General features: G+C 39.5%; 1 protein-coding gene across 7 annotated transcripts in view; it reads left to right on the top strand.

Moving 5' to 3' along the window:
• ABLIM2 (actin binding LIM protein family member 2) overlaps positions 1-25062 on the top strand; it is a 140417-nt gene that overhangs the window by 112473 nt on the left and 2882 nt on the right. For all 7 annotated transcript variants that reach the window (XM_090139710.1, XM_090139712.1, XM_031588332.2 and 4 more), the window contains 5 exons: positions 119-266; positions 5290-5348; positions 7884-7938; positions 9314-9378; positions 9564-9644. In XM_090139710.1, the coding sequence (XP_089995836.1) occupies positions 119-266; positions 5290-5348; positions 7884-7938; positions 9314-9378; positions 9564-9644 (408 nt within the window). The remainder of the gene's footprint in view (positions 1-118; positions 267-5289; positions 5349-7883; positions 7939-9313; positions 9379-9563; positions 9645-25062) is intronic.

Below are 25062 nucleotides of genomic sequence, written 5' to 3'. Positions count from 1 at the left end.
TTTAGTAGCTGTGGGGCTGTGACCATTGGTTCAGGCTGTACATAGAACATAGAAGCTAGCAAGTGATGTAGGGCATGACTTCAATCTGGCTCCTATAACAGGCTTTTATTCTCTTCAGCTGAAGACCAGTTGGCTTATTCTGAAAGGGGATCTGGACACCAGAACTAATTCCCCAGATTCAGATACCCGATCCCTGTCTCTTACTCCTGGAACTGACAGAGAAAACTTCCAGAGAGCACAGGAGGGCACCACCGCCATGTACTCCCGTGAGTACTGCATGCTGGGCAGCTGTATATGGCCAACAGGGGTGGGGCAGAGGGAGGTGGCTGTAGGCTGTCCCTGGTTTGCTTTGTTCCTTATTTCTCTATCATAATGACAGATATTTGTTTAGCTATGGCTTCTAAGTAATCAGCATCTTCAAATTTCAATATTGAAAGTATTTGTAGAGTTCTCCTAATGAAAGAAGGACCATTGTTTATATAAAGATATCATATATCTCTACCCCTGGAGAGGAAAATTTCCTTACAACAAAAACCTGCCCTTCATGAATACATAAAGGCACCTATGTATATGCTAATTCTTTTCAACAAACAAAGGGCAGTAGTATCATAAAGATTCTATCAAGGATTAATTTGCATTTTGTATCTTAGTAGAGCCATTTTTTCAATATCACAATAAAGCATAAGGAGCACTTGCTCCAGACTAATTTAGAACAGGAGTTTTTATATCTTTTGTAGTCACAGCTGTAAGCTGACAGAGACCTTCCTGATATTGAGTAACCAGGTAGAATAATGGAGAGATTTTGTTTCTGAAAACTGCTCTAAAGACTACAGTAAAAAAACAAAAACAAAAAATCACAAAACATTCTACATGTTTCTTTCCTCTGCATTTCAGAAGAGCATGAGATGTAGAAAATGGTCATCAGGTCTGAACTATACTTTTACATTGTGAAAATGATGAAAAATAGCTTAAGTGAATTTTGACAGATAATTGGGACATTTCTCTCCCTGCATCCTCCATTTTATGCCATACAGCAGTAGCAGGTCATCTGGGGTGAACAAGCTGGGGAAGCAGTTTTCCAAAAGAATGCATCCAATGTGAGGCATGTCTGGCAGCAAGGCCAGTATGTCAGTCTTGTGGGCATTTTGGTAATGTGATAGCTGGCTCCATCAACTTCTATTAAGGAAATTATGGCTTAGCTATGCAAAGAAGAGGAAAAACAGATGATGCAAAGTCTGTCACAAGTGTGTAACAAGATAAATAAGAGAAGTCATTTTGGGTAATCAGTCACACTGGTCTAACCTGAAGGGATTTGATTCCTTAGTCATCGTCAAACATTGCATGATATTTTGTTGCATATCCTGTGCAAGGAAAGCCTTAGGTCTGATCACCTATGCAGCTAACACCTATAATTTGCATAGTCATTAGGATGTAAACAGTAGCTTCTCTACCTATTGCATGTATGGTTGAGAATGCCCAGATTTCTAGCTTTGACATTTAGCCCCATCTCTGTGGCATAGTTAGAATCAGAGAAAATAAATTTTGCAAATATTGGTTTGGTGCAAAATTATTACATAGAGAATGGAGAAGTTAGCAGGCATCAGACTGTGAACCTCTGGCTATGTATGCAAACATACAATGCAAATATCTCTGCATTCATTTGTCCAACCTATGAGCAAATCAAAGAAGTGTTATTCTGCTCTAGGAGATATTTAGTCACATCTCTCTAGCTATGTGTCCAAAATAATATATTTGGGCTTGTGTGGCAGGTATCTAGAGTGGAACTTGCTTGTATTCAGCCTGATTGAAGACTAAGATATAGTGGCAACATCTCCTTATATCCATGTGCATTGTCTTATTTCTGTATGCAGACATTTTTACTAGTTTATATTTTACCATTAGTCATTGTTTCAAATAGTCAGGAAGGCAGACATCTAACCAGGTTTATAACTCTCACTGTTGATATGTACTTGAAGTACTGAAAGACAACCTCACAATATCCAGGCTAGAGTGAATGACATATTGGAAGAAGCAGTAGCTATATCACGTAATTGCTGAAGTTCAGATAACACTTAATTAGAGGAAAGAGTGCTTTGATTTGGCCAGTTGCTAAAAAAAAATAAATTTATAAATATACAACTGTAGTTTGTTACGATACTGAGCTACAGTATGTGATTGGTGGATGTTGGTGTTGTATTTTACCATTATAATAAAAATAAAGAAACAGGAAAGTAAAAAGTTCATGTAAATAATAACATAAATAATAAGTTCTAGAGAAAGAGATGCTAAGTGAAAGAGATGCTTTTTCACACTGGAGTCACTGGTTCTTTTCTTGATGAATCTGAGCTCTTTCAGCTTAATTCACCTCTAAGGTTTTTTCCAGCCAACCACATGTCGCTTGTGCCTGTGGATGTGGCTCAATCCTGGCAGCCTGGAACACAACGCTTGAGCTGCTGTGTGCTGAAGTGAACTGTTTGTTTTCAAATTAGGCTCTTTGCTTTAGAGCATCTTTTCATGATAACTTTGAAAGACTATTTGGTGATGGAACAAATCCCACTCAACCTCTCTGTAGCCAAAATGCCAAGAAATTGAACTCCAGACTCATGTTCAACACTGGCATCTTTTTCCAAGCAGGAATACAGATGGCAGTTACACTCTTTGTCCTTTACAGTCGCTGCCATTCAGATAACAAGCAATGACAGATTTCTAGTTTCCAAAAAGAGAGAAATGATTCATCTAATTCACCACTCCGTCCTTGTATTATACATGCGAGCCCCCAGTGGGGCCAGCAAAAGAAGTTCTGCTCATAGTTGATGCCACTTCTCAGATGATAGTTGATTATGTCTCTAAAGCATCTTTTACTTTTATCCTCATTTTGCTAGATTATGATGAACTTCTGTTGTCCCAGTTATCCTGTAGGCCCAAAGGTCTGGTGAATTTAATTTAACCCACTTGAACAGAACATCCTTTCATGATGTCCTGTCACTGCCTGGAGATATTGCAATTATTTCCATATTTGGAATGTATCAAGACATTTCGAACTTCTATCATTTTTAAGCTCACTTTGATAGCTCTTGCTCACCTCATCATTGAGCTGTATAACTAAGCCTGTCTGATTTCCTATTGTCTCCAAATAATGAGATCTCAGCTTATATAGTAGAAGTGTGGGATATTTATTAGTCCCTAAGTGCATGAGTTTTCCCATGAATTATTAAACTGCATCCCATTTCAATTTCTCTAAGGTTTAAGATTGTCCCAGATCCTTATGATACCCCAATCTTCCTCTATATTTGCAATATTTTGTAACTTTGTGTAGACAGTCAAGTTTCTTAGCCTATTACTATTTTTGGTGTCCAGATTGTTAGAGAAAATATTAGGTGATTTCAACTCAACACCAGTTTATGTTGACATTTCTCTCTCAGCACTGCTCAGTTCTCACTACCTGTTTTTCATATTTCATTTTTTCCTTACGTGCCCTATAATTTCTCTGATAAAAACTTCATGTCCTCTGGTTTTACTTTAATTTCCTTTGCAGCAATATCTGATTTTAATGATATCTGATTAGATGAATTCCAGTAAAATTTATTTTGCACAGAAGTCATTTCTTTTAGTGAAGAGAGCTAGCAGGGGACTCTCGCACTGTCTTTAACTTGTATTAAATGAATCAAAATCAACATGAATATAACTGATTTTCTGTTTACTTCCATGTTTTTATTTGGTCTTTATTAAAGTTTTCTCTTGGAAACAAACTGATAGATACTGAGCATCTTTTTTTAAGCATAAAATTGTACTTGCTATTCTTCAGCGATTTAAATTAATCTTCCAATTTTATTTGAGCTTATCAGCTTCCTCTACAGAGTGCTTTGAATTATGTCTCTATCACAGTGTGATTAATTTGCCTACCCTAATTGTGTGAACTTTGTCTCTGCATTTGTTCCTGAAAGCTGAAGTGAAATATTCTTCTAGTGTTGGAGCCCCACCTAGGTTCCCCTTCCCCTCTCCTGTGTAGTGACACAGTGATCCCATTTCTTCTTTCCTTGTTCTCTTTTTGTTTAGATAGCTGGAAAACCTTTTGCTATTTGTTTTAATATCATTTTCAATGTTTAACTCAGCTTGACTCCTGGCAGTTCTCACTTTATCTCAGCATACCGTGAGCGCTGTGCTGATCCATCTTTTGTTTTTTCTTTCTGTACACTTATTCCTAATAATCTCCTTAGGGTACTTATTAATCCAGTAGTGTCTGGATTCCCTTCCCGCATTCCCCTTTGGACACAAATTGCCAACATTTTTGGCAGAAAGTAGCCTTGTACATGCAGTTCTCTGAGCTAACTTACTTCTCCTAACTCTTTGCCTCAAGTTATCAAACTTTCCTGTACTGGAGTCAAGAATGCTTATTACAGAACCTTTATTTATCTTCTGTTTAGTATAAACTCATTCATATTATCACTTCTATACATCATTATTTTTTATAAACCAAAGTCTGGTCTGAAACACTGTTTGTACCTTTACTGACAAAGTGATCATCCAAACTTTCTTATTAAACTCGGGTGGTAAAAATAAGGCAGTTCAGCTCTTTCCCTCCGACTATTTCAGTTGTTTCCTTCTGACATTGTAGTTTCTGCATTGTACTAGATCCAATTTGTTCATAGTAACGTCACTTTCTGAATTTTATCTATCTTAGAACTTTCCCTTCAGCATTTGTCCTTTTACTTATTTCCACTGCAGTACTTTCATTTACATTTTAATGAAGTAGTAGAAATGCAAAATATGTAAGTTAATTTCTTGTTGGTTTCTTTTTTTTTCCTGATTGGTGAGATACCAACCCTTATCTTTTAAAAAACAAACCCCAAAATAGACCACAAACATCATGGTAAGAAGTGGAATAACTCTAAAATAATGGTGCCTCTTTTTTCAAGTTTTGGTTTAGCACTGAGTTGGAGAGCTGAGATGTTACAAGCTCTCAAATCCGTTTTGCATTATGCAGCTTCATGATGCTTCCGCAAAGTGAGTCTCACAAATCTTCTGTTGTTGTGCCCACTACAGTGATTGCATCCTATGCACTGTGATTTACAGATGTTGTTATGTGTACCCATGTACATGATGCAGAGAGAAAAGATGAGCACTACTCAGCTGTACTTCATCCCATGACTAGGTTATACATAGTTATCTTGCAATTGCTATTTCTGTCTATTTTCCTGATTTCCTGGGTTTTTGTAGATTATAAAGGACTACACAAAAAATATTACTGTGTATCACAAATGATGGAGTTGTCTATCATGTCTTTTACAGGATTTCCATATTCTAAATCTACTTCTCTACCTGGCTATGGAAGGAATGGCTTGCATCAGGTAGGTATACAGTTAAATGTATTTTCCAAATAATAGCGTATCATAAATAGAAAAGTAGATAAAAATTTACACAGTGATAATGCTTCACAGGTGTTTTGGCTACCAACCCTGCCTGACCAACCTGTGAGAGAAATACGCTGTCTGCAGGAGTCAGGAGCTTTTTGTTTTAAAAAAAGCTGTGTCTGGCATGAGCATTAGGAATCTTGAATCTCCTCCCAAAACCAACTAAGGTCCAAAATATACAGTCTATGCATATTAAGAGACCACAGTATATCTTGAATTAATGATAAAGAGGGTTAAGCCTTTAATTACACAAGTAATGATCTTAGAGCGAAGGTGGAGAGCTCATATCTGTAGCATTTCTTAAATATGTATATATATATAAATACATATATATATACACACACAGACATACAAGGCAGAGGGGAGCAATGAGAGTTGCCTGAGTGCTGGAGGAAAGCCAACATCACTTCCATCTTTAAAAAGAGTAAGAAAGTGGGAAACTACAGTCTAGTCAGCCTCACCTCCACCCCTGGGAAAATGATGGAGCAGCTTGTTCTGGATGCCATCTCCAAGCAGGTGGAAGAAAAGAAGGATGCCAGGAGTAGTGAACATGGATTCAAGGGGAAATCATGGTTGAGCAACTTGGCAGCCTTCTGTAATGTCATGGCTGGGATAGATGAGGGGACAGCAGTGGATGTTGTTTACTTCGACTTCAGCAAGGCGTCTGACATTGTCTCCCACAGCATCCGTGTGAGGAAGCTTAGGAAGATGAGTGGGCAGTGAGGTGGACTGAGATCTGGCCAACTGGCCGAGCTCAGAGGCTTGTGATCTGTGGTGCAGTGTTTGGCTGGAGGCCTGTAACTAGTGGTATTCCCCAGGGAATCAATCTTGTTCAGCATCTTCATCAGTGACCTAGATGAAGGGATAGAATGCGCACTCAGCAAGTCTGCTGATGATGCAAAGCTGGGAGGGTTTGCTGACCCTAGAAGGCTGTGCGAGACCTGGACAGGCATGGGAGTTGGACAGAGAGGAACCTGATGACGTTCAACAAGGGCAAATGTGAAGTCCTACACTTGGGGAGGAATAACTGCATGCATCAGTATAGGTTAGAGGTTGATATGCTGAAAAGGAGCTCTGTGGGGAAGGACCTGGGTGTCCTGGTGGCCGTGAGCTCTTGTAGCCAATGGCATCCTGTGTGCATTAAAAAGAGCGTGGGCAGCAGGGTGAGGATGGTGATCTTCTGCCTCTACTCTGCCTTTGTGAGGCCACATCTGAAGTAATGTTATCAGTTCCGGGCTCCTCAGTTCAAGAAAGTCAGGGAGCTTCTAGAGAAATTCCAGTGGAGGGCTACAGAGATTATGGGGGGCCTGATGCTCCCTTTTGAGGAAATATTGAAAGATGTGGGACTGTTCAGCCATGTGGGTGGGATTAAACTCCCCCAGTATGAATTAAACTGAAGGTTATTAGAAGAAGCTACAAGCAAGTAACTGTCAGAAAGCACCTAAACTGATTTTTTTGTAGTTACTGAAGTCTCCATCCCTTTTAATTAATATTACATGACTAATTGTGCCTGTTGATGCTCCAAGTACCTGACTGCTTGAATTCCTTTCTGAAGAAATCAGTAGCAACACAACTTAAACAACTTAGATTTATGAATTTGGAAAGATCTAGATAAACTTCTCCCCATTTAGAAGCCAAAGCCATCAGAAAACGCAGGTGGAGTGCTTGGTGTACTTTTTGCAGGCTTAAGCCATGTAATGTGATGTGAAAGCAGCAGGTGGCAGCATTTGTCCCATCTATAAGGTACAACCTAGTATCTGAGAGCTACAGGAAAGCTGAAAATGATCAAATCCTTTAGACGAAAATTCTTCTCAGAGTGGCTCCACTCTGTATTGTAGGCTTATACCAGTATTTGTGGTTATTTTGAATCAACCATCCTAGTAATGCATCATATAATAAAAGCAAACAATAAGGAGCCTTGCAGTTTCTTATGAGCCTAGTTGTGGGTACAATGTGTACCTAACAGGTGAAAAAAACTCTGAGAAGCAACAGCAACAAAAAAGTTTTGGTACCTTTCAGGTCTCCTGTAATATTTATCATCATGACAGCATTTGCCAGCAAAGAAAAAAGACACTGGGACTAGATAAGATTGATAAGACTGTGTAGCTGCCTCTCTGACAGTCACATGCCAGCATTCTCTGGTTATGGAAATGTATTGTCTAGGCAGTACACTGCACATGCAGTGAGTCCCAGTTTGACACACACCCATCGACATTCCATCCTCTGCTTCAGGCAGAGCTCCTTTCAGTTCCTCTAGATTGATGGGTGCTGTGTGCACTCTGGATACCCTCTTTGAGCATTAGGTCAAGTTCTAATGAAACTTCATTTGCTTTCTGTCACGGAAGGATCTTTATCTTGATTTTCTGGTACCACTTGTCTTCTCCTTTTTCTCTCAACAATGTGCAGAGGGATACTCTGTGTCTGTGTCTGTGTGTATTTTGGAGTTACATTGCTTCTTTTCTTCTCTTCCAGCCTGAACATATGGGCCAATATGAAACAGACCAGGAGGCGAGCTGGGGGATGAAAGGTACATTGCAGTAGCATTTCCACTCCGTGTATTTTTCCTTTGGGGATGCTTGTTTACCTCTTGCCCAGAGGGTTACTGCGCTGTTATCTTCACATGGTTTGTGTAATGATGGTACAGAACCAGCTCAGTAACATATTCATTACAGGGAATCTACTTTTTATCTGATTGAATATAAAGGTCTGACTGACGTCCTGAATTATACAGTGGTGTAACAATGTTGAGTCTATGCCAGTGTCCTGAATATGTGCAAAAAGCCCCAGTGGTTCTCTTTGCTGAGCAGGTGGTGTTCTCATATCAAAGAGAGGAAAAATCTTATGTCTTGAAGGATTGATTAGATTATCTGATTGGGAAAGAAAAAAAACAGCACAAACATTCATTGTGCTTCTTGTTTGTCCTACAATGGTGCTGAAATGTACAGAATTTAAAAAGCAGAATTTCTTTATATTACTTTATTATATAACAGTTTAAGAGGACTGTGAGCTTAACATGGAAGTTGGTTGGAATTTTCAAAAGAACTGAGAAGTTTAGGAGCATGCACCTTCTGATGGAGATGAGAAGGATTTTGTTTCCAAGTCGTTTAATTTTTTTTTTTTTTTAATCTTACTCCAGTGCTTTACTTGATGGCTCTGTATTGATAGAAACCTTTGTCTTAGTAGCTGGCAGTGTAGATTTTGAAAAATAGACTTATCTCTGATTTTCATTTCAGATCATAAAAATGTCTATGAAAACATACTGGCAATCCTGGTCACATTTAATCATTATCATATATGATAATAGATGACCATATGGTAGTCATATTTAGTAACACTGGCCTAACTAGAATACTTTTGTATTAGTTCAGATCCATGAGCAGTTCCCTCAAAAAAAAATAAAATAAAATAAAATAAAATAAAATTACTGTGTTCTCTTTGCTATCATTATTTCTACTGCAGTCAGTCAAGGTGTGGGATGTTGGCATCTTGGAGTACTGTATTAGCTTGATGATTTTCATGTATGTTCCCAAAATGACATGCCTATAATTGTCCAAACATTGTAACTGTTTTCAGTAAAGAAAAATATGGGCAGGATTTTCAGATGACAGTCTGACTGAACTGTACACAAAATTCCCAATTTTACCAGACATAGTTACTGAATGGCAGCAAGAGATGGATTTTCTGTAATAAGCTTTGGTTTTGGGGGCTTAAAAAAATTCTATATGCATTCAGACCATTAGAGTCAAATTCTTCGAACACATGTAGCTATCCAATAACTATTGAAAACCATAAGAGAAATATAGCAGGATACCCAGTTGCTAACGTAACTAAATGTTCATTATGGTCACTCTGAAAGAAGCCAATGAATTCTAAACTGTGAACCTATTCTCGTTCTCTTGCAGAATACAAGGTAAGAAGGGCTTTTCCAACACTGGAAGAACAATCAGATTCAGCACTTCCTAGCAAGGTTATATGTGTTCCTTTTTTATTTTTATTTTTTTAACTTTATTTTGTCAATTTTGATCCAGTGAAATATTTGTCAAATGAGGATGCAAGTTTGTACCATTGAAATTAGTAAGTCTCCCATGCTGTCATTTCCACATACCAGAATCAGATTTGGCTGGAGTTCATATGCTCTTGTCTTTTTAACAGATTTATCCTTATGAGACACTTATTGTAACAAATCGAGTTCGTGTGAAATTGCCCAAGGATGTGGACAGGACCAGACTGGAGGTAGGAATGATATTTGCTTGATGGCTTTGCAAGTCTTTATCCTGTTTGTTTACTACCTTAGCTATTCCTATACCCAATGAAAGAAGAGAGAAATAGCACTATATATTATATTTTGTTTCAAAACACTGGTACTTCGGCAATTTGAAAGGAATAGAGTAGCCAAAACCAGGCAGATGTATGATAAAATAGGGTTTCACAAAAATACCAATAGTACCCATTTGTTTTGGATGGTTTTATGGGATGTTGAAAGTCCAAACTAGATGGGTGGAAGCCAGTTTTTTTTAAGTTCCTATTATAAAAAAATCTGCTTGAATAACCTGAGAATTTAAAACAAAAACAAAAACAAACAAAATAACCACCTCAATTTATCCTGCAAGTAAATGGGTCCGTTTCTGTTTCATTCTCTCATTCAGTCTCCCCTTTGCCTGTGTGATACATAATTACTTGAGAATATATTATCCATTTGCAGTAGCATCTACCTCTCTCAAAGAGTAGTAGTGAAATTCAGAGAAATGCAGACATGACTTATCACGAAGCTTCGTTTCCAAAGGCCATATCCTGAAGTTGATATTGAGGAAAAATTCATGAGTTGTTTTTTTTTTTTTTTTTTCCTAAGGAATGGTAGGACTTAGTAAAGACTCATCAAAATTATTAAACTTTTATACCTTTGTGTGAATTACCATTTAGAAGAGAGTTGAAAAAAGCCTGTGTGCTTAACAATGTTAGTCTTTTGGTAAACTTTATATTTAAATAAACTTAAAGTATTTTAACTTGATCACTTGAAAAGAAAAGAAGAAAAATTACTAAACTTTAATAGTATGTTTTGGACATACTGTACATTCCTTAAATGCTTCAATGTGTTTGCTGCTTGAATACCCAGCAAGTGGTATGGATTTGGTCATGATGGAAAGAGCCTCAAATGTGTGCTGTTTTAAGCCTGGGGGAGAGCAGGGCATCAGATCCATAATAAAAGCTTAGTGAATCCAGAAGAAGGAACAGGGGGCTGGAGAGACACTCATCTGAACACATAAAGGATTCTTTTATGTACATACATATTTGCATGTTTGTTAAATAATAGAGGTTTTGTTTAAAGACTTCAGCCCGGTCTATATGGCAAACGCGTCTCTAGCTTGCTTTTTTAAGAAGACATATAGTTTGCTTTGGATGGATCATGATGTCCTGGCTGCCATTATGAATAACTATTGCACTGTCTTCAGCTGGGACTGCTGTTTGTTTAACACTGGAGTTGCTCAGTCTGCTTCGCACCAGGTGCAGCTCTGGGCCTCATGACTTAAGAAGCCTGACCACTTCAAAGATCTCACAGAGCTTTGCAAAAGAACAATAAATAAGGTCTGCTTCCAACCCGCACCAGAAAAGCGATAAGGGGATCAGGCTGGTCTGCTGATTGTTGCCCTGTGTTAAACATTTTGCTCTGCAGAAAGGACTCCTTTGTAGATTTTTAGACCATCTTACATTTATTAGGAATGGGTAGTTTTTTTAACAATTAAATTAGCAGCATTTTAAAAGGATTATAACTACTGGAAAAACAGAGGCAGCACTCATCCGAGCATTCAAACCATATGTGGAGTTGAAAGACAGGAGCAAAGTGTTGCGCGTTCCCTGCTGGTATCTTCTCCTCCCTGTTCCCTTTCTTATGCATTACAAAATTGCTGAAAGTAAGTGACTTTGCATAGAAACGGAGTATAACATCTTTTTGTCTCACTGCAAGAACAGATTGTAACTTAGCTGCTGTCCTGTGCATTCACCAGATTTCAGGGCAAGACCCAGGACTTGGGAGCCTAAGACCACCTGGTTTCAAAGATTTTCCCAGGAATGTATCAGTACTAAACAAACATACACATACATGCATGCACCTTGTCCACTATTAGAAGTCCCATTTAGGGTGTTTTTTTTTTTTTTTTTTTTTGTATCTTTAAGCTTTTGGGGATGACACTAAATTGAGGAATCAAGCATTAAGGTTAGATTTTACTTTTTCTTAAGCTGTATTTCACACATGCTACAAAGTGTGATTCAGTGCTGACAGATCCCCGGGAAGCAAATGCTGTATTTGAGCAGAGTGGGTGGCCAGTTTCTGCTTGGATCCTGCACATCCAATTTCACTTTTAAAAGGGTTGTATTTTGCCTACAGGAATGATGCTTACACTGTTAAGCCTTTGCATTGTCCTAAGTGGTTTATCTTGGAAAATCTTTTCAGACAATGTTCTAATATTGTAGTTTCATTATGATCAGTTTTGCGGACTGAAGTATTGTGTTCTCACGGCTGCAAATCTCAGCATCCTGGTTGTGATGGATATGGACAAGGTAGAGGTGGTCTTGGTGGAAGGATATATAGAATATTTGTGTTTCAATTGACTGTCAGATCTAAGAGTGATTTCATCTTGTACTGAATGTTTAAAATCTTGTATGTGATGTCTTATATGTTTAGTCTGGAGAAGAGGAGGCTCAGGGGAGACCTCATCACACTCTACAGCTTCCTGAAGGGAAGTTGTGATGAGGAGGGGTCAGCCTCTTTTCCCAGGCAACAAATAGGGCCTGAGGAAGTAGCCACAAGTTGCACTAGGGGAAATTTAGGTTAGATATAAGGAAAAAAGTTTTCACTCAAAGAGTGGTCGGATGCTGGAATGGCTGCCCAAGGGGGTGGCGGAGTCTCTGTCCCTGGCAGTGTTCAAGAGGTGTCTGGATGAGGAGCCACGAGATATGGTTTAGTAGCTTAGTAGGTAGTAATGGTGATAAGAAGATGTTTGGACTAGATGATCTTGTAGATCCTTTCCAACCTTGTGATTCTATGTGATTCTCTAATTTCCTGGTCTACTTAGTAGTAATGAGATAAGTAAATCTGTATAAGATATATTTCTTCAGCAGTTCTTGGAAATTGGCTTGAAGAAAACTCCTCTTTGTGAGACAGGGTTTTGAACTTTGAATGATCCAGCATAGATGTCATGGAGAAGGCACTGTTACTATTCTCTGATGTCTTATTACAAGAGAGGTCTCCTGCAGTTCTTATCATGAAAAGTGAACTCACTTAAAAGGCATTAACTCCTTGGGTCAAATTAAGGGAGGCAGCAGTGAAAGCTTCAGCTAATGGTCAAGGATTGTAGGAGGGTGGGGTTTTAATGGTTGGTAGTGTTTGCCTAACTTTGCTCCCATTTTGAGTATTTTTTAAATTACTTACTGTGTAAGAAATCCATTTCATGGCTTAGAGCTAGTATTTTTTTGTAAGAATGCATATTTTTCTAAGCCCAAGAGGCACACGAAGATTAGAAGGGCTCAACTGGTAATAAATACTTTAAAATAATAGAAATTCTTTCTTCATAACCACATATATCTAACCGTAGAAACACTCGGCATGTGTTTGTTTGCTTGTTCTAACTCAGCAATGAGGCAGAAGTAGCTCAGCTCTTTGTGCTCCTTGAGGAGATGTTTATGCCAACAGTGAGCTAATACATACAACACTGAGCATAGTTATAATAAATGACCTGCTGATTTTTAAATACATTACCAGCATTCTGACTTTCGAATGATTATCCTGGGTCTTTGTTCAGTATAAGCTGATTAGAAATGCAAGGAATTTATTAAAGATAAGGATTTGGCATAGGAATTTTTCGAAAAGTTTCTCTTCACCACACTGCTGTTTATTCCAATGTTAGATGAACAAAGCAGCATTCCTCAGACAGTTGTAATGAGAAATGATTAAGAACAACTTAATTTAGGCAACAGCATAGGACTTCATGAAGTATACAGTGTGGGGGAAGAAAAGGAATTGCATCCTCATCTTGCTTGTAGGTTACAAACTGGAGGGAGTTGTTGCTCTGGGGAACAGCACCTCTACTCCAAGGGAATGGGACAGGCCAGTGAATGTCTGAGCAGTGATCTAAACATGAGCTCAATATGTGCTAGCAGTGTACCCAGGTGGCCAAGAAGGCCAGTGGCATCTTGGCTTGTATAAGAAAGTGTTGCTAGCAGGAGACAGGAAGATGATTATCCCTCTGTGCTCCTCAGCTCTGATTAGGCCACGCCTTGAGTACTGTGTTCAGTTTTGAGCCTCTCACTATAAGAAAGATATTGAGACTCTGGAGCATGTACAGAGAAAGGCAGCAAAGCTGGTGAGAAGTCTGGAGGACAAGTCTTGTGAGGAGCAACTTAGCTGGAATTGTTTAGTCTGAAGGACAGTTGGCTAAGGGGAGAATCATAGGATTACAGAATGGCTTGGGTTGGAAGGGACCTCAAGGATCATCAAGTTCCAACCCCCTGCCACAGGCGGAGCTGCCAGCTGCTAGATCGAGTACTAGATCAGATTGCTCAGGGCCCAATCCAAACTGACTGTAAACATCTCCAGGGGTGGAACATCCACAACCTTTCTGGGCAGCCTGTTCTAGCACCTCACCATTCTCTCAGTAAAAATCTTTCCCCTGACATCTAATATAAATATCCCCTCCTTTAGTTTAAAACAATTCCCCCTTACTCTGTCATTATCTACCTGTGTAAAAGGTTGATTTCCCTTATGTTTATAATCTCTCTTTAAATATTGGAAGGCTTCAATGACATCTCCCTGCAGCCTTCTTTTTTCCAGGCTGAACAATCCCACTTCCTTCAGCCTGTCTTCATAAGAGAGATGCTTTAGCCCTTGGATCATCTTTGTGGCCCTCCTTTGGACCCACTCCAAAAGCTCTACATCTTTCCTGCATTGAGGGCCCCTGATTTGGATGCAGTACTCCACCTGGGGCTTCATAAGTGTAGAACAGCGGGGGGCAATCACCTCCCTTGCCCTACTGGTCACCCATCTTCTCTAGTTGCCACTTCGAGGTTCGAGGATGTGGGAATCCTGGCTGCCAGTAAAGACTGAGGCAAAGAACTCATTGAGTACCTCAATCTTCTCTGTATCTGCTGTAGCCTGTTCTCCTTTCCCATTTAGCAGAGGAGATATGCTCTCTTTTCCCTGTTTCTTCTGACCTAAGTACCTGTTTTGTTAACATCCATCACCAAGTTCAGTTCCATCTGTGCCTTGGCTTTTCTAATCCCATCTCTGCATGTCCAGACAGCATCCCTGTATTCTTTCCCAGTGAGACCTTATAGCTCTCTACAACTACATGAAAGGAGATTGTGGTGAGGTCAGGGTCAGCCTCTGCCTCAGTGTAACAAGCAATAGGACTAGAGGGAATGGCCTCAAGTGGCACCAGGGGAGGTTCAGATTAGATGTTAGGAAAATTTTCTTCTCTGAAAGCGTGGTCAAGTGCTGGAATGGGCTGCCCAGGGAGATGGTAGAGTCACTATCCTTGGAGGTGTTCAAGAAGTGTATAGATGTGGTACTTAGGGACGTGGTTTATTGGGGAAATATTGGTGGTAGGTGGACTGTTGGACTAGATGATTTTGGGGATCTTTTCCGTCCTTGTTGATTCTGTAATTCTATTCTGTGACCACGTGAACAAAAAATCTGCCTGCACTTGTGATGGAATAATACTGTTCAGCAACAGAAGATGGGGGGCACCTCTGCCAAGAGATGCCCTGAGGTTCTGCTGGAAAACGAGATGAATGTAAGTCAGCAGCACACTTTGGCATCCTTCTCAGATGTAGGCCCTGAATGGCCAAAATGGAAGTCAAAAATTGCAGAAAACAAATTACAGTTAAACATAAGGGGAAAGCTCCTCATTGCAAAGGCCAGAGGAGAGCCACAGAAATGATCCAATGGATGGAACACCTCCCCTGAAAAAGATGGGGCTGTTCAGCCTGGAGAAGAGAAGGATCCAGGAAGACCTAATAGCAGCCTTTCAGTGTCTATAGGGAAGCTGTAAGAAAGAAGGTGACAGACATTTTGGCAGAGTCTGTTGTGACAGGTTTCAAACTAAAAGAGAGTAGATTTAGACTGGATGTATGGAAGAAGTTTTTTACAATAATGGTGGTGTGACACTGAAACAAGTTGCCCAGAGAGGTGGTGGGTGTCCCATTTCTGAAGATATTCAAGATCAGGCTGGTTGGGGTTCTGAACAACGTGACGGAGCTCTAGGTGTCCCTGTTCATTGCAGTGGAGTTGGACTGGATGACCTCTAAGGGTCCCTTTCAGTATGATTGATTCTGAGAGTGTATGATTCTGTAAATTCAACTAGGCAAGGCTCTCCATGTTGAGATTACAGCCAACCCTGCTCTGAAGGCTTCCATAGCTCCTTTATTTGGTTAGCATGACATATTCTGTGAAGACGCAGTTTCAGTGTGAGGAATTTACAAAATAGAATTCTAAGTTGTATTTGCTGCAGTAGCATTTGAAAAACAAAGTAATTTGATCAGTATTGGAATATTTTATCAAAATAATCATTTTATTATGCAAAGGGTTAAATACGCAAAGGGTTCTGGGAGTGACATCACCTTTCCATGGTACAAATCAGTACATTCTTTATCTGCTGTTTTCCCAGTGTTGTTTGACATGGTCTTTTTTTTCCCCAACAGAACTGAGGACTGTGGGCACTTTCGAAAATCTTTTTGACTTTTAAGCACTTAAATACCTTGGACTCCTGATATAATGTGCTTGTTATTTTTATCTTAGTTTAGATATCGCTTTGCCTGTTGTTGAGTCACAGAAGTGTGAGTTAATTCAGTGCCTGCACATCCAACTTGACGGTTCATGCACAGCTGCATAGATTTGATTTATTTATTTTTCTCCGGAAATTGCTTTTATCATATAGGATAAGATTTCTTTCATGGTCACAGGCTGGTAGTTTTGAAAACCACCATAGTTAGTCTTCCATTTGGAATACATAATTGAGATTTTTCATTTGATTTTCTTATCTAGATATATCTTAGCTTCTTTAGCCTTTTCGTTTGAACATCAAAGAGTTAAAAGAATTACTCATTCGTGCCTATGAAATACAGTAGAAAGTAAATTATTCCACTTTTGTTTGAGCCTGCTCATTCTCTAAGTGAAACAATTGCTAAGGAAAAAAATCCTCTGGAATGTCAAGTAGAAAGCTTTTCTCTGCCACCTTGTTCTCTTTTAAATAGAGATTTAAACATGGGTGCGGTCTTGTTTGAACAGAATGCTCACGTTAATTCAAATACACTTTTCCTCCTGAAGCTACTTGTCTGGATCTGTTTTAAGGATGAGACTTTTTTCCACTAGCTTTTCTTCAATAATTGCCCTGGATTCTACCCATCTGGGCTGTAATCGTTTTAGGAAAGATTTCCAGTAATTCAGCCTGAGTAACAACAGCCTCAGCTTGTAGATGTCAGTCATACAAGTAATGTTGTGTGTCCCACTTTCTCTAGAGCTCAGATGAGGAGCACATCAGAAAGGTTAAATCAAAATGTTGAGTATTTTAACACAGAGAAGCACAGTTTGTAGTTTGGGGCTGAATTTGAGGTGATTGTAGAATCAAAGAATCATAAAATGGCCTGGACTGAAAAGGACCTCAGAAAGCATCTAGTTTCAACCCCTGTGCTGTGGGCAGGGTCACAGAGTTATAGAATCATCGAATGGCCCGGGTTGGAATGAACTTCAAGGATCATCAAGCTCCAACCCACCTGCTGCAGGCAGGGATGCCAACTTCCATATCTAATACCACACCATGCTGCCCATCCAAGCTGACCTTGAACACATCCAGGGACGGGGCATCCACAGATTCTCTGGACAACCTGTTCCAGCACCTCAGCACTCTCATAGCAAAGAATTTCCCCCTGATATCCAACCTAACTCTTCCCTCCCTCAACTTAAAATCATTTCCACTTGTCCTGCTGTTATCTACCCTTTCAAAGAGTTGGCTCCTCTCCTGTTTACAGGCTCCCTTTAGGTATTGGAAGGCTGCAATGAGGTAACCCCAGAGCCTTCTCTTTAGGCTGAACAAGCCCAGCTCCCTCAGCCTGTCTTTGTAGGAGAGGCACTCCAGCCCTATGAGCCAACCATTAGACCAGGCTGCCCATATGAGCTCTTTCAGAATGAAGTTCATATCCTGGTATGAAAAAGTGCACTTCACAGATGTTAGTGGAACTTCACACCATTTAATTTGCAAAACATTTGTGTTTGTGTTTTTGTTTTTATTCTAAGCATATGTTTGTATTGTGATCGATGTTGGATGTCTATATCAGTTTTCAAAGTCCTTATGAAAGGAGCCATTGTAAATTGAAATTGCATATTAGAAATGACTTAATATGTAAAAAAGCTAATTCCTACCAGAGTGGGAACAGTGTGAAGCTGAAGAGCGATTAGATATGAGGAACACGTAACTAAAGGAAACTGGAAAATCTGCTTTACGAACAAGGTATTTTGAACCTTAAGTGAGTGCATGTGGAAAGTTTCATGTTGACTTCAGTGTACTTTTTTTGGATCAGCCCCAAAGACCATAGATATATCACTTGAAACCAAACCTCTGGGCTCCAGCTGTGCATCTGGGACAAATATCCAAGCAAATGCAAGCACCAGCATCCATGAATACACAATAAATTATGTCATTGGATTCTCCAGTTCAGTAGACAATGACCTCTACTTTTTTTTTAAGAAAACTCCACTTATATGTCTAAAATATCTAAAATCATCTAGTATTTCCCTAATTTACTATGAATTCACAGTTTTAGTTTTATTTATGAATCAATTTTTAATGACAGAACATTTTTATCAGCAGTAAGTTGAGGGCAATGACTTATGTAATGGGCAGTATGAAAAAGTTCATTTGGTTGAATGATGGAATAGTGGCACAGGTTATCCTCAGAGTGGTTCTGAGGATAGTATTCTACTATGTAGTAAGATATTATAGGTAAGGTATTGATATCACTGAGTGTAAGTTGCCCATGTTATTTTAACATACTTCTTAAAGTTCATTAGGTAGCAACTCTTGCCTTTTCTTAACTCCCCTCACCCCCCATCATATAATTATTACTTAATAGTTTAAAATATTTATTGAGCACGAAGTTTAACTGCTTGGTAGTTTAGAATAATATTCAGTACTCCCTTGGGAACATGGCACATGGCTAATTACAAACGTGGTAGGCTTAGAAGAAGCCTCTGAAGAGTCTGGTGAGCCCCAGCAACACAACAGAAAGGAGTGCAGATGTTCTGGATGCGAAATAAGGATTTGAAATTCAGTAGGTCAGTGAGATTTTTTTCCAAAAACTTATTTTTAGGCATCTGAAAGTTACATTTGTCAACATTCTAGAGGTGTAGGAGAAGGGAATGGGACTAGGGAAGGAAAGGGGGAAAAATGAAGGAGAGAGTAGGCCATTTTTATTTCAAATTTATTCAGTTGAGATCCTTCTAACATCCTAAACTGTAATGCAAGAATAAATATTACACCTCACTTGTACAGACTCTGCACTATCCTAAAAGAACTAAAATTTGGTTATTTACATTAATGCCTGCTTACCTGTGGATAACTTCTTCCCCCAAAAAATCCCAGCATAGTTTGGATATTTTATATTTTGGAGACTCTAGAAGAGATTCTATAGCTTCTGCTTTTAGATTTTGTGGATTAGAGGTTTTGAAGTGTTACATGGAGTCAAAACAAAAAAATAATTGAAGTGGGAAACTATTAAAATTACAATGTACTCTGTACAATGGAGTACTTCAGAAGGAGTCACTATGGATTCATTCAAAGGCAATGTTATGTTCAACAGTCACTTCCTATGTACATAAGTTAACAAAAATGAAAACAAAAATGAAAACAAAAATGAAAACAAAATCAAACTGGAAGCTTTAAATAATGCCTAGGAATTAGAACTTCGATTTTTCTTTTTTTTTTTTTTCTTCAGCTCATCACCTCCTGCCATCCAGTGTGTTGGCTCATTGGTTTGGTATTGACTCCTGTGGAAGTACGATATTTGAATTTCCTACATCAGCAGGTTTTCATTTGTGGACTCCCATCCAATTACTATCACAGAATAAACATGCTTGTGCAGCATGACCTGGTCACAGCTTAGTGTAGTGAAACTATAGGTTAATTGCAATTTTCCCTTAGTTTGACTGAGTCATGCTAATGCCAGTATTAGTTTTGAAGATCTCTGAATGTCACTAAAAGTACAGTTATTGTTGTATAAAAGAAGTCTCATTGAATTAAATAAACGTTTTAACTTTATTTAGAATGATTAGCGGCTTTTTAACATGGCACAGGAAAACAGACACAAGCCTCGTTAATTTTCAGTAGAAAGCATCACTTCTTTCTGAGTTAGCACTATATAGAAACCATTTGAATGTGCATTTAATTACTTTTCTTCAGGAAATGCAAAAATGAGCATGTATCTGTACCGCTCATTTTAATGATCACTGAACATGAGGATTTTCCATTATAGGGTTGCAATACATCTGAGATGTTTAGCTCAGTTCTTGATTACATACTTCTGTATCATACCATTAAGAAATTTGTCTCTTCCATTGTGTATATATGCTATAGGAGAGCTAACCATGTAATTATGACAGAGGTATGGCTATCCTTCTCGTGTAGCACTGTGCTGTATTGTAGGTAACATGATGTATGTTGTACTTGACTGAACCTGAATCTCTTCATCTTTTTCTGATTTCCCATGCAAGCTAGCACAAAGTGCTACCCAGGACAAGACTGAATGCTACTGACTTTACAAGCCTCAGATTAATACAATTGTTTTAAAACAATATGATGCAGTAGTTTGTTCTAGTGTGATAAACTAACTCTTAAATATAGTGAAAATGTTTGATGTTGCAAGCTCCAGTTTAGCTGCCATTTTAGTGAGTAACTGTCTTTAAATTATTTACATAATCTTTTAGCAAGGCTTTCAGGCAGCATCTTGTTAACGCCACTATGCAACTTCTAATTTGAGATAATCCAAACACAGCCAGATCAGAGTGAGGGTAGAAAGGGATCTTAGTCTGATCCTGTGGTACTTCTGGGGGATGTGAAGGTTGGAGTCCACCTGGGTCAAAGTGATCACAAAATGATAGATTTTTCAATCCTTGCTGAACCACAGAAGGGAGTCAGCAGAACTGCTACCTTGGACTTCCAGAGGGCAGACTTTGGTCTCTTTTGGACCATGGTTGAGGGAATCGCTTGGGAGGTAGTTCTGGAGGGCATTGGAGCCCAGGAAGGCTGGGAATACTTTAAGGAAGTTATTTTAAAGGTGTAGGAGCTGACCATCCCCAAATCATGGGGGAATGAGACCGGTCTGGCTGAACAGAGACCTTTGGCTGTAACTCAGGAACAAAAGGAAAGTTTATGGTCTTTGGAAGAGGGGGCAAGGAACTTATGGCAATTACACGTACATAGTGAAAGCTGTGCAAGGAGAATATTAGAAAGACTGAAGCTCAGCTAGAACTGAGCTTGTCCACTAAGATGAAAGACAACAATAAATATTTCTATAAAAACATCAACTGTACCAAGAAGACTAGGGAAAGTCTTCATCTCTTCTTGGACGCAGAGGGGAACATAGTGACCAAGGATCAAGATAAGGCTGAGGTATTTAATACCTCAGTCTTTAATAGTAAGCCTAGTTGCTCCGAGGGCACACAGCCCCTTGTGCTAGAAGATAGGGATGGGGAACAGAGTAGGCCCTGCGTAATCCATGCTGAGATGGTTTGGACCTGTTTTGAAAGCTGGGCATTCAGAAGTCCATGGGGCCAGACGGATTGCACCTTAGAGTGCTGAGGGAGTTGGCGGATGTGGTTGCCAAGCCACTCTCCATCATCCTTCAACAGTCCTGGCTAACCGGGAATGTCCCAGTAGACTGGAGACTGGCCAATGTATTGCACAACTTCAAAATGGGCCAGAAAGATGATCCTGGTAGCTACAGGACTGGTATCAGTCTCACCTTGGTGCCTAGGAAGGTTATGGAACGGATGATCTTAGGAGCCATCATGGACCAGTTTAAGATCAACCAGGGGATCAGGCCCAGTCAGCATGGGTTTATGAATGGTAGATCCTGTTTCACAATCCTGATTTCATTCTATGACAAGGTGACCTGCTTAGTGGATGAAGGTAAGGCTGTTGATGTGATCTACCTGGACTTCAGTAAGGCCTTTGACACTGTCCCCTACAATATTCTCATGGAGAAGCTGGCTGCCCACGGTTTGGATGGGCATACGTTCTGCTGGGTGAAACACTGGCTGGATGGCCAGGCCCAAAGAGTTGTGGTCAGTGGAGTTAAAACCACTTGGCAGCCAGTCATGAGTGGTGTCCCCCAGGGCTTGGTACTGGGGCCACTCATATTCAACATCTTTATCAATGATGTTGGTGAGGGGATTGAATTCACCCTCAGTAAGTTTGCAGATGACACCAAGGTGGGAGGGAGTGTTGATCTGCCTGAGGGGAGAAGGGCACTACAGAGGGACTTGGATAGACTGGATCGATGGACCAAGGTAAACTTTATGAGTTTCAAAAGGGCCAAGTGTCAGGTCCTGCATTTTGGTCACAACAACCCCAGGCAACCCTACAGTCTTGGGGAGGAGTGGCTGGAAAGCTACCTGATGGAAAAGGACCTTGGTGTACTGATGGACAGTGGCTGAATACGAGCCAGCAGTGTGCCAGGTGGCCAAGAAAGCCAATGGCATCCTGGCTCGTATCAGGAATGATGTGGTGAGCAGGACTAGGGAAGTAATCCTGCCCCCGTATTCAGCGTTGGTGAGGCCTCACCTCCAGTACTGTGTTCAGTTTGGGGTACCTCAATACAGAAGGGACATTGAGGTGATGGAGCAGGTCCAAAGAAGGGCGACAAGGCTTGTGAATATGTGGCTTGTGGAGGCTTGTGGAGAATATGCCCTGCGAGGAGTAACTAAAAGAACTGGTACTGTTTAGTCTAGAGAAGAGGAGGCTGAGAGACCTTGTTGCTCTATTCAAATACAGGAAGGTGATTGCAGTGAGAGTGTGGTTGGTCTCTTCTCAGTAGTGACAGGTGACAGGACGAGGGGAAGTGGCCTCAAGTTGTGCCAGGAGAAGTATAGGTTGGATATCAGGAAAAACTTTGTTACAGAAAAGGTGGTTAAGCACTGGAACGGGCTCCCCAGGGAGGTCTTTGAGTCATGATCCCTGACTGTGTTTAAAATCCATTTGGATGTGGTGCTTAGGGATGTGATTAAGTGATGGGTTGTTAGAGTTAGGGTAGTATGGTTAGGTTGTGATTGGACTTGATCTTATAGGTCTTTTCCAATCTGAGCACTTCTATGATTCTGTGATTCTCAGTGTCCACAGTGTGCCCAGCTTTGCCACTGATGAAAAAGAGAGAAGTAGATTTAATTCAGCTGTCTGAATATGGTCAAATTTTCCCAAAGGGAATCAGGAACTTGTTCCTGGCATATCGTAAAACACCCAGACTACGTGAGAAACAAGACCAGCACTAGTAATAATAATTATAACAGAATGTTAATTTTATTAAAACTTGAGTCATTCATTTAATGGCCCAATGATGCAGTGTTAACTTAGCTGGATATGGATATTTTAAGCTTACCCAAAACTTGAAAACAGGAGAAAAGAAATCAAAACTCAAGTTCTTGGCCTTGTACATGCCTTCTCTCATACCTCAAGATTAATATCTTGCTCTATTTTCTACGCATAATTTTCAATTTCCTTTCTTTTGTTTGAGTAATGAGACAAGGCAATGCTTCTGCATGAAAATATTTCAGCTAAGACCAATTAATATTCAAATACCTAAGAAGGAAAAACAATATAAAATTTCTTAGCCCTATATTCTCTGCTTTTAGTAAGAACTGTCTGAAAGTTAAAAGGTTTAAGAAAGTCCAAGAACAGTGTGGATAAAATTAACGTCACATAAAGAAAACCATGAACATAACCTTCCCACACTGGCCTATTCCCATGGTGTTTAGACCCTTTAAGTACTTGTAGACATTTACCATATTTTCCCTTAGTCGTGATTTGGCTATGCTTTTACATACTTAGGCCTTTTAGTCTTTCCTCATAAATCAAACTCAGCAACCCATGATTCCTTTTGTTACTTTTATCTGAAGCATTGCCAGTTTGATGACATCTCTCTGGGATCAAGAGTTATTCTAAAATCTGCAAAGAGAACTGTAATCATTGCTGCTTCTAGGGTTAGTCCCAGAGCTGAGGCCCGAGATGTTTAAAAAAAGGACAGTGAGCGCTCCCGAGGTGCAGGGAAAACAGTGGGAATTATGCTACACTGGGCACAGATGAGTATCCTCAGATAGAATTCAAACCAATTTTGAATTAATTTTGCCTTCTGGAATTAATTTTGAGTGTGAGTAATGCATTGATGGAGTAAGAAGCTTTGCTAATGTTGCAGTCTGGTAGCATAGTCGTTGAGACGAGGAGAATTAGAAGCAAAGTAACTGCCTAGTGGAATGGAAGGTGAAAATAAGGGAGCTCATCCTTTTCTCATCTCAATCTCTGCTGCTAGCTGGTATCCTTGCATTGGAAACTCTAAGCTCCTTTTGGATCAGGCTGCACTACCTGAGAACTTCTGTGAGAGAGGGGGAAAAAAAAAAATTGGGAAGAAAAAAAAAAAAGGTGCTGATGTAAAAGCAAACTTAAGAAGAATTAGAAAACTAATGTAGTCAAGGATTGATGTCATCTGGGCATATGCAGAGGAATAAAGAGCACATGTAATTAATATTGGCTTGAATAGAATCATGTGGATTGAAATCTCATCAGCTCTGAGAGCAAAGCAAAATGATAGGAAAGAAGAGCAGAGCTGGTACTGAGAATGGGGAGGTGAGATGCAGCAAATGTCCAGCTTATCACAGGAAGGACTTGTGCCCTGACATAGCACCTGATGGCTGTCTCTGAGTTGACTTTCACTGTTGAATGAGATCTGATGAGATGATAGCAACTCCCAGGAAGAAATTTTGTAATGTCTGTCAAGAAAAAAAAAAAGATGAAAAGATTCCTTTTAAAATTTTACTTTTCGTATGTTTCTGAATCATGGCCAAAGCAGTTTTACCTGTAGGTTATAAGCTTTCTGACTTTCTTCTAGGGTTTGAACAACAGTTTCTCACTAACTTCTCTCAAGGTGTCATTTCAAGTAATACCTACAGTCTAAAAGAAAAATAAAACAAGATATGATCCATATTGCTTATCCAGACTTCTTTTTCAACCCCATTTTCAATAGGCTATAGACATTATTCTTGCTTAGAGAAATTAAGCTTGCTAGAATTTTCTACTAGATAACCAGAAAAATATGAAAAAAATAGTGCAAGGAGGAGTTACTTTTTCTTTCCAGACCCCATAGAATTAAATTCTGTCAGAGATTGTTGCTAAAATACATTGTCAGATGTTGCTCATTTCCATGCAAAACAGGATCTGTTCTGCCAAATATGCATGGTGCGTTTGTTCCATGCTAAGTGTAGTGCTTATATTGAGTTGTTCTCATTGGTCAAGAGAAAAATGAAGGCTCTGTTCCAAACTCTTAGTCACTGTTGCTCTGAATATGTGGAATCTCAAGGGGAAAAAAGTCTGTCCTTTTTTAAGAAACCAGGAGGGCCCAC

This window comes from Phasianus colchicus, chromosome 4, assembly GCF_987193195.1.
Source record: "Phasianus colchicus chromosome 4, bPhaCol1.hap1.1, whole genome shotgun sequence".
In the NCBI taxonomy this organism is placed as follows: domain Eukaryota; kingdom Metazoa; phylum Chordata; class Aves; order Galliformes; family Phasianidae; genus Phasianus; species Phasianus colchicus.
The sequence above is the reverse complement of the archived record's forward strand: the minus strand, read 5'-3'. Positions and strand labels throughout refer to the sequence as shown.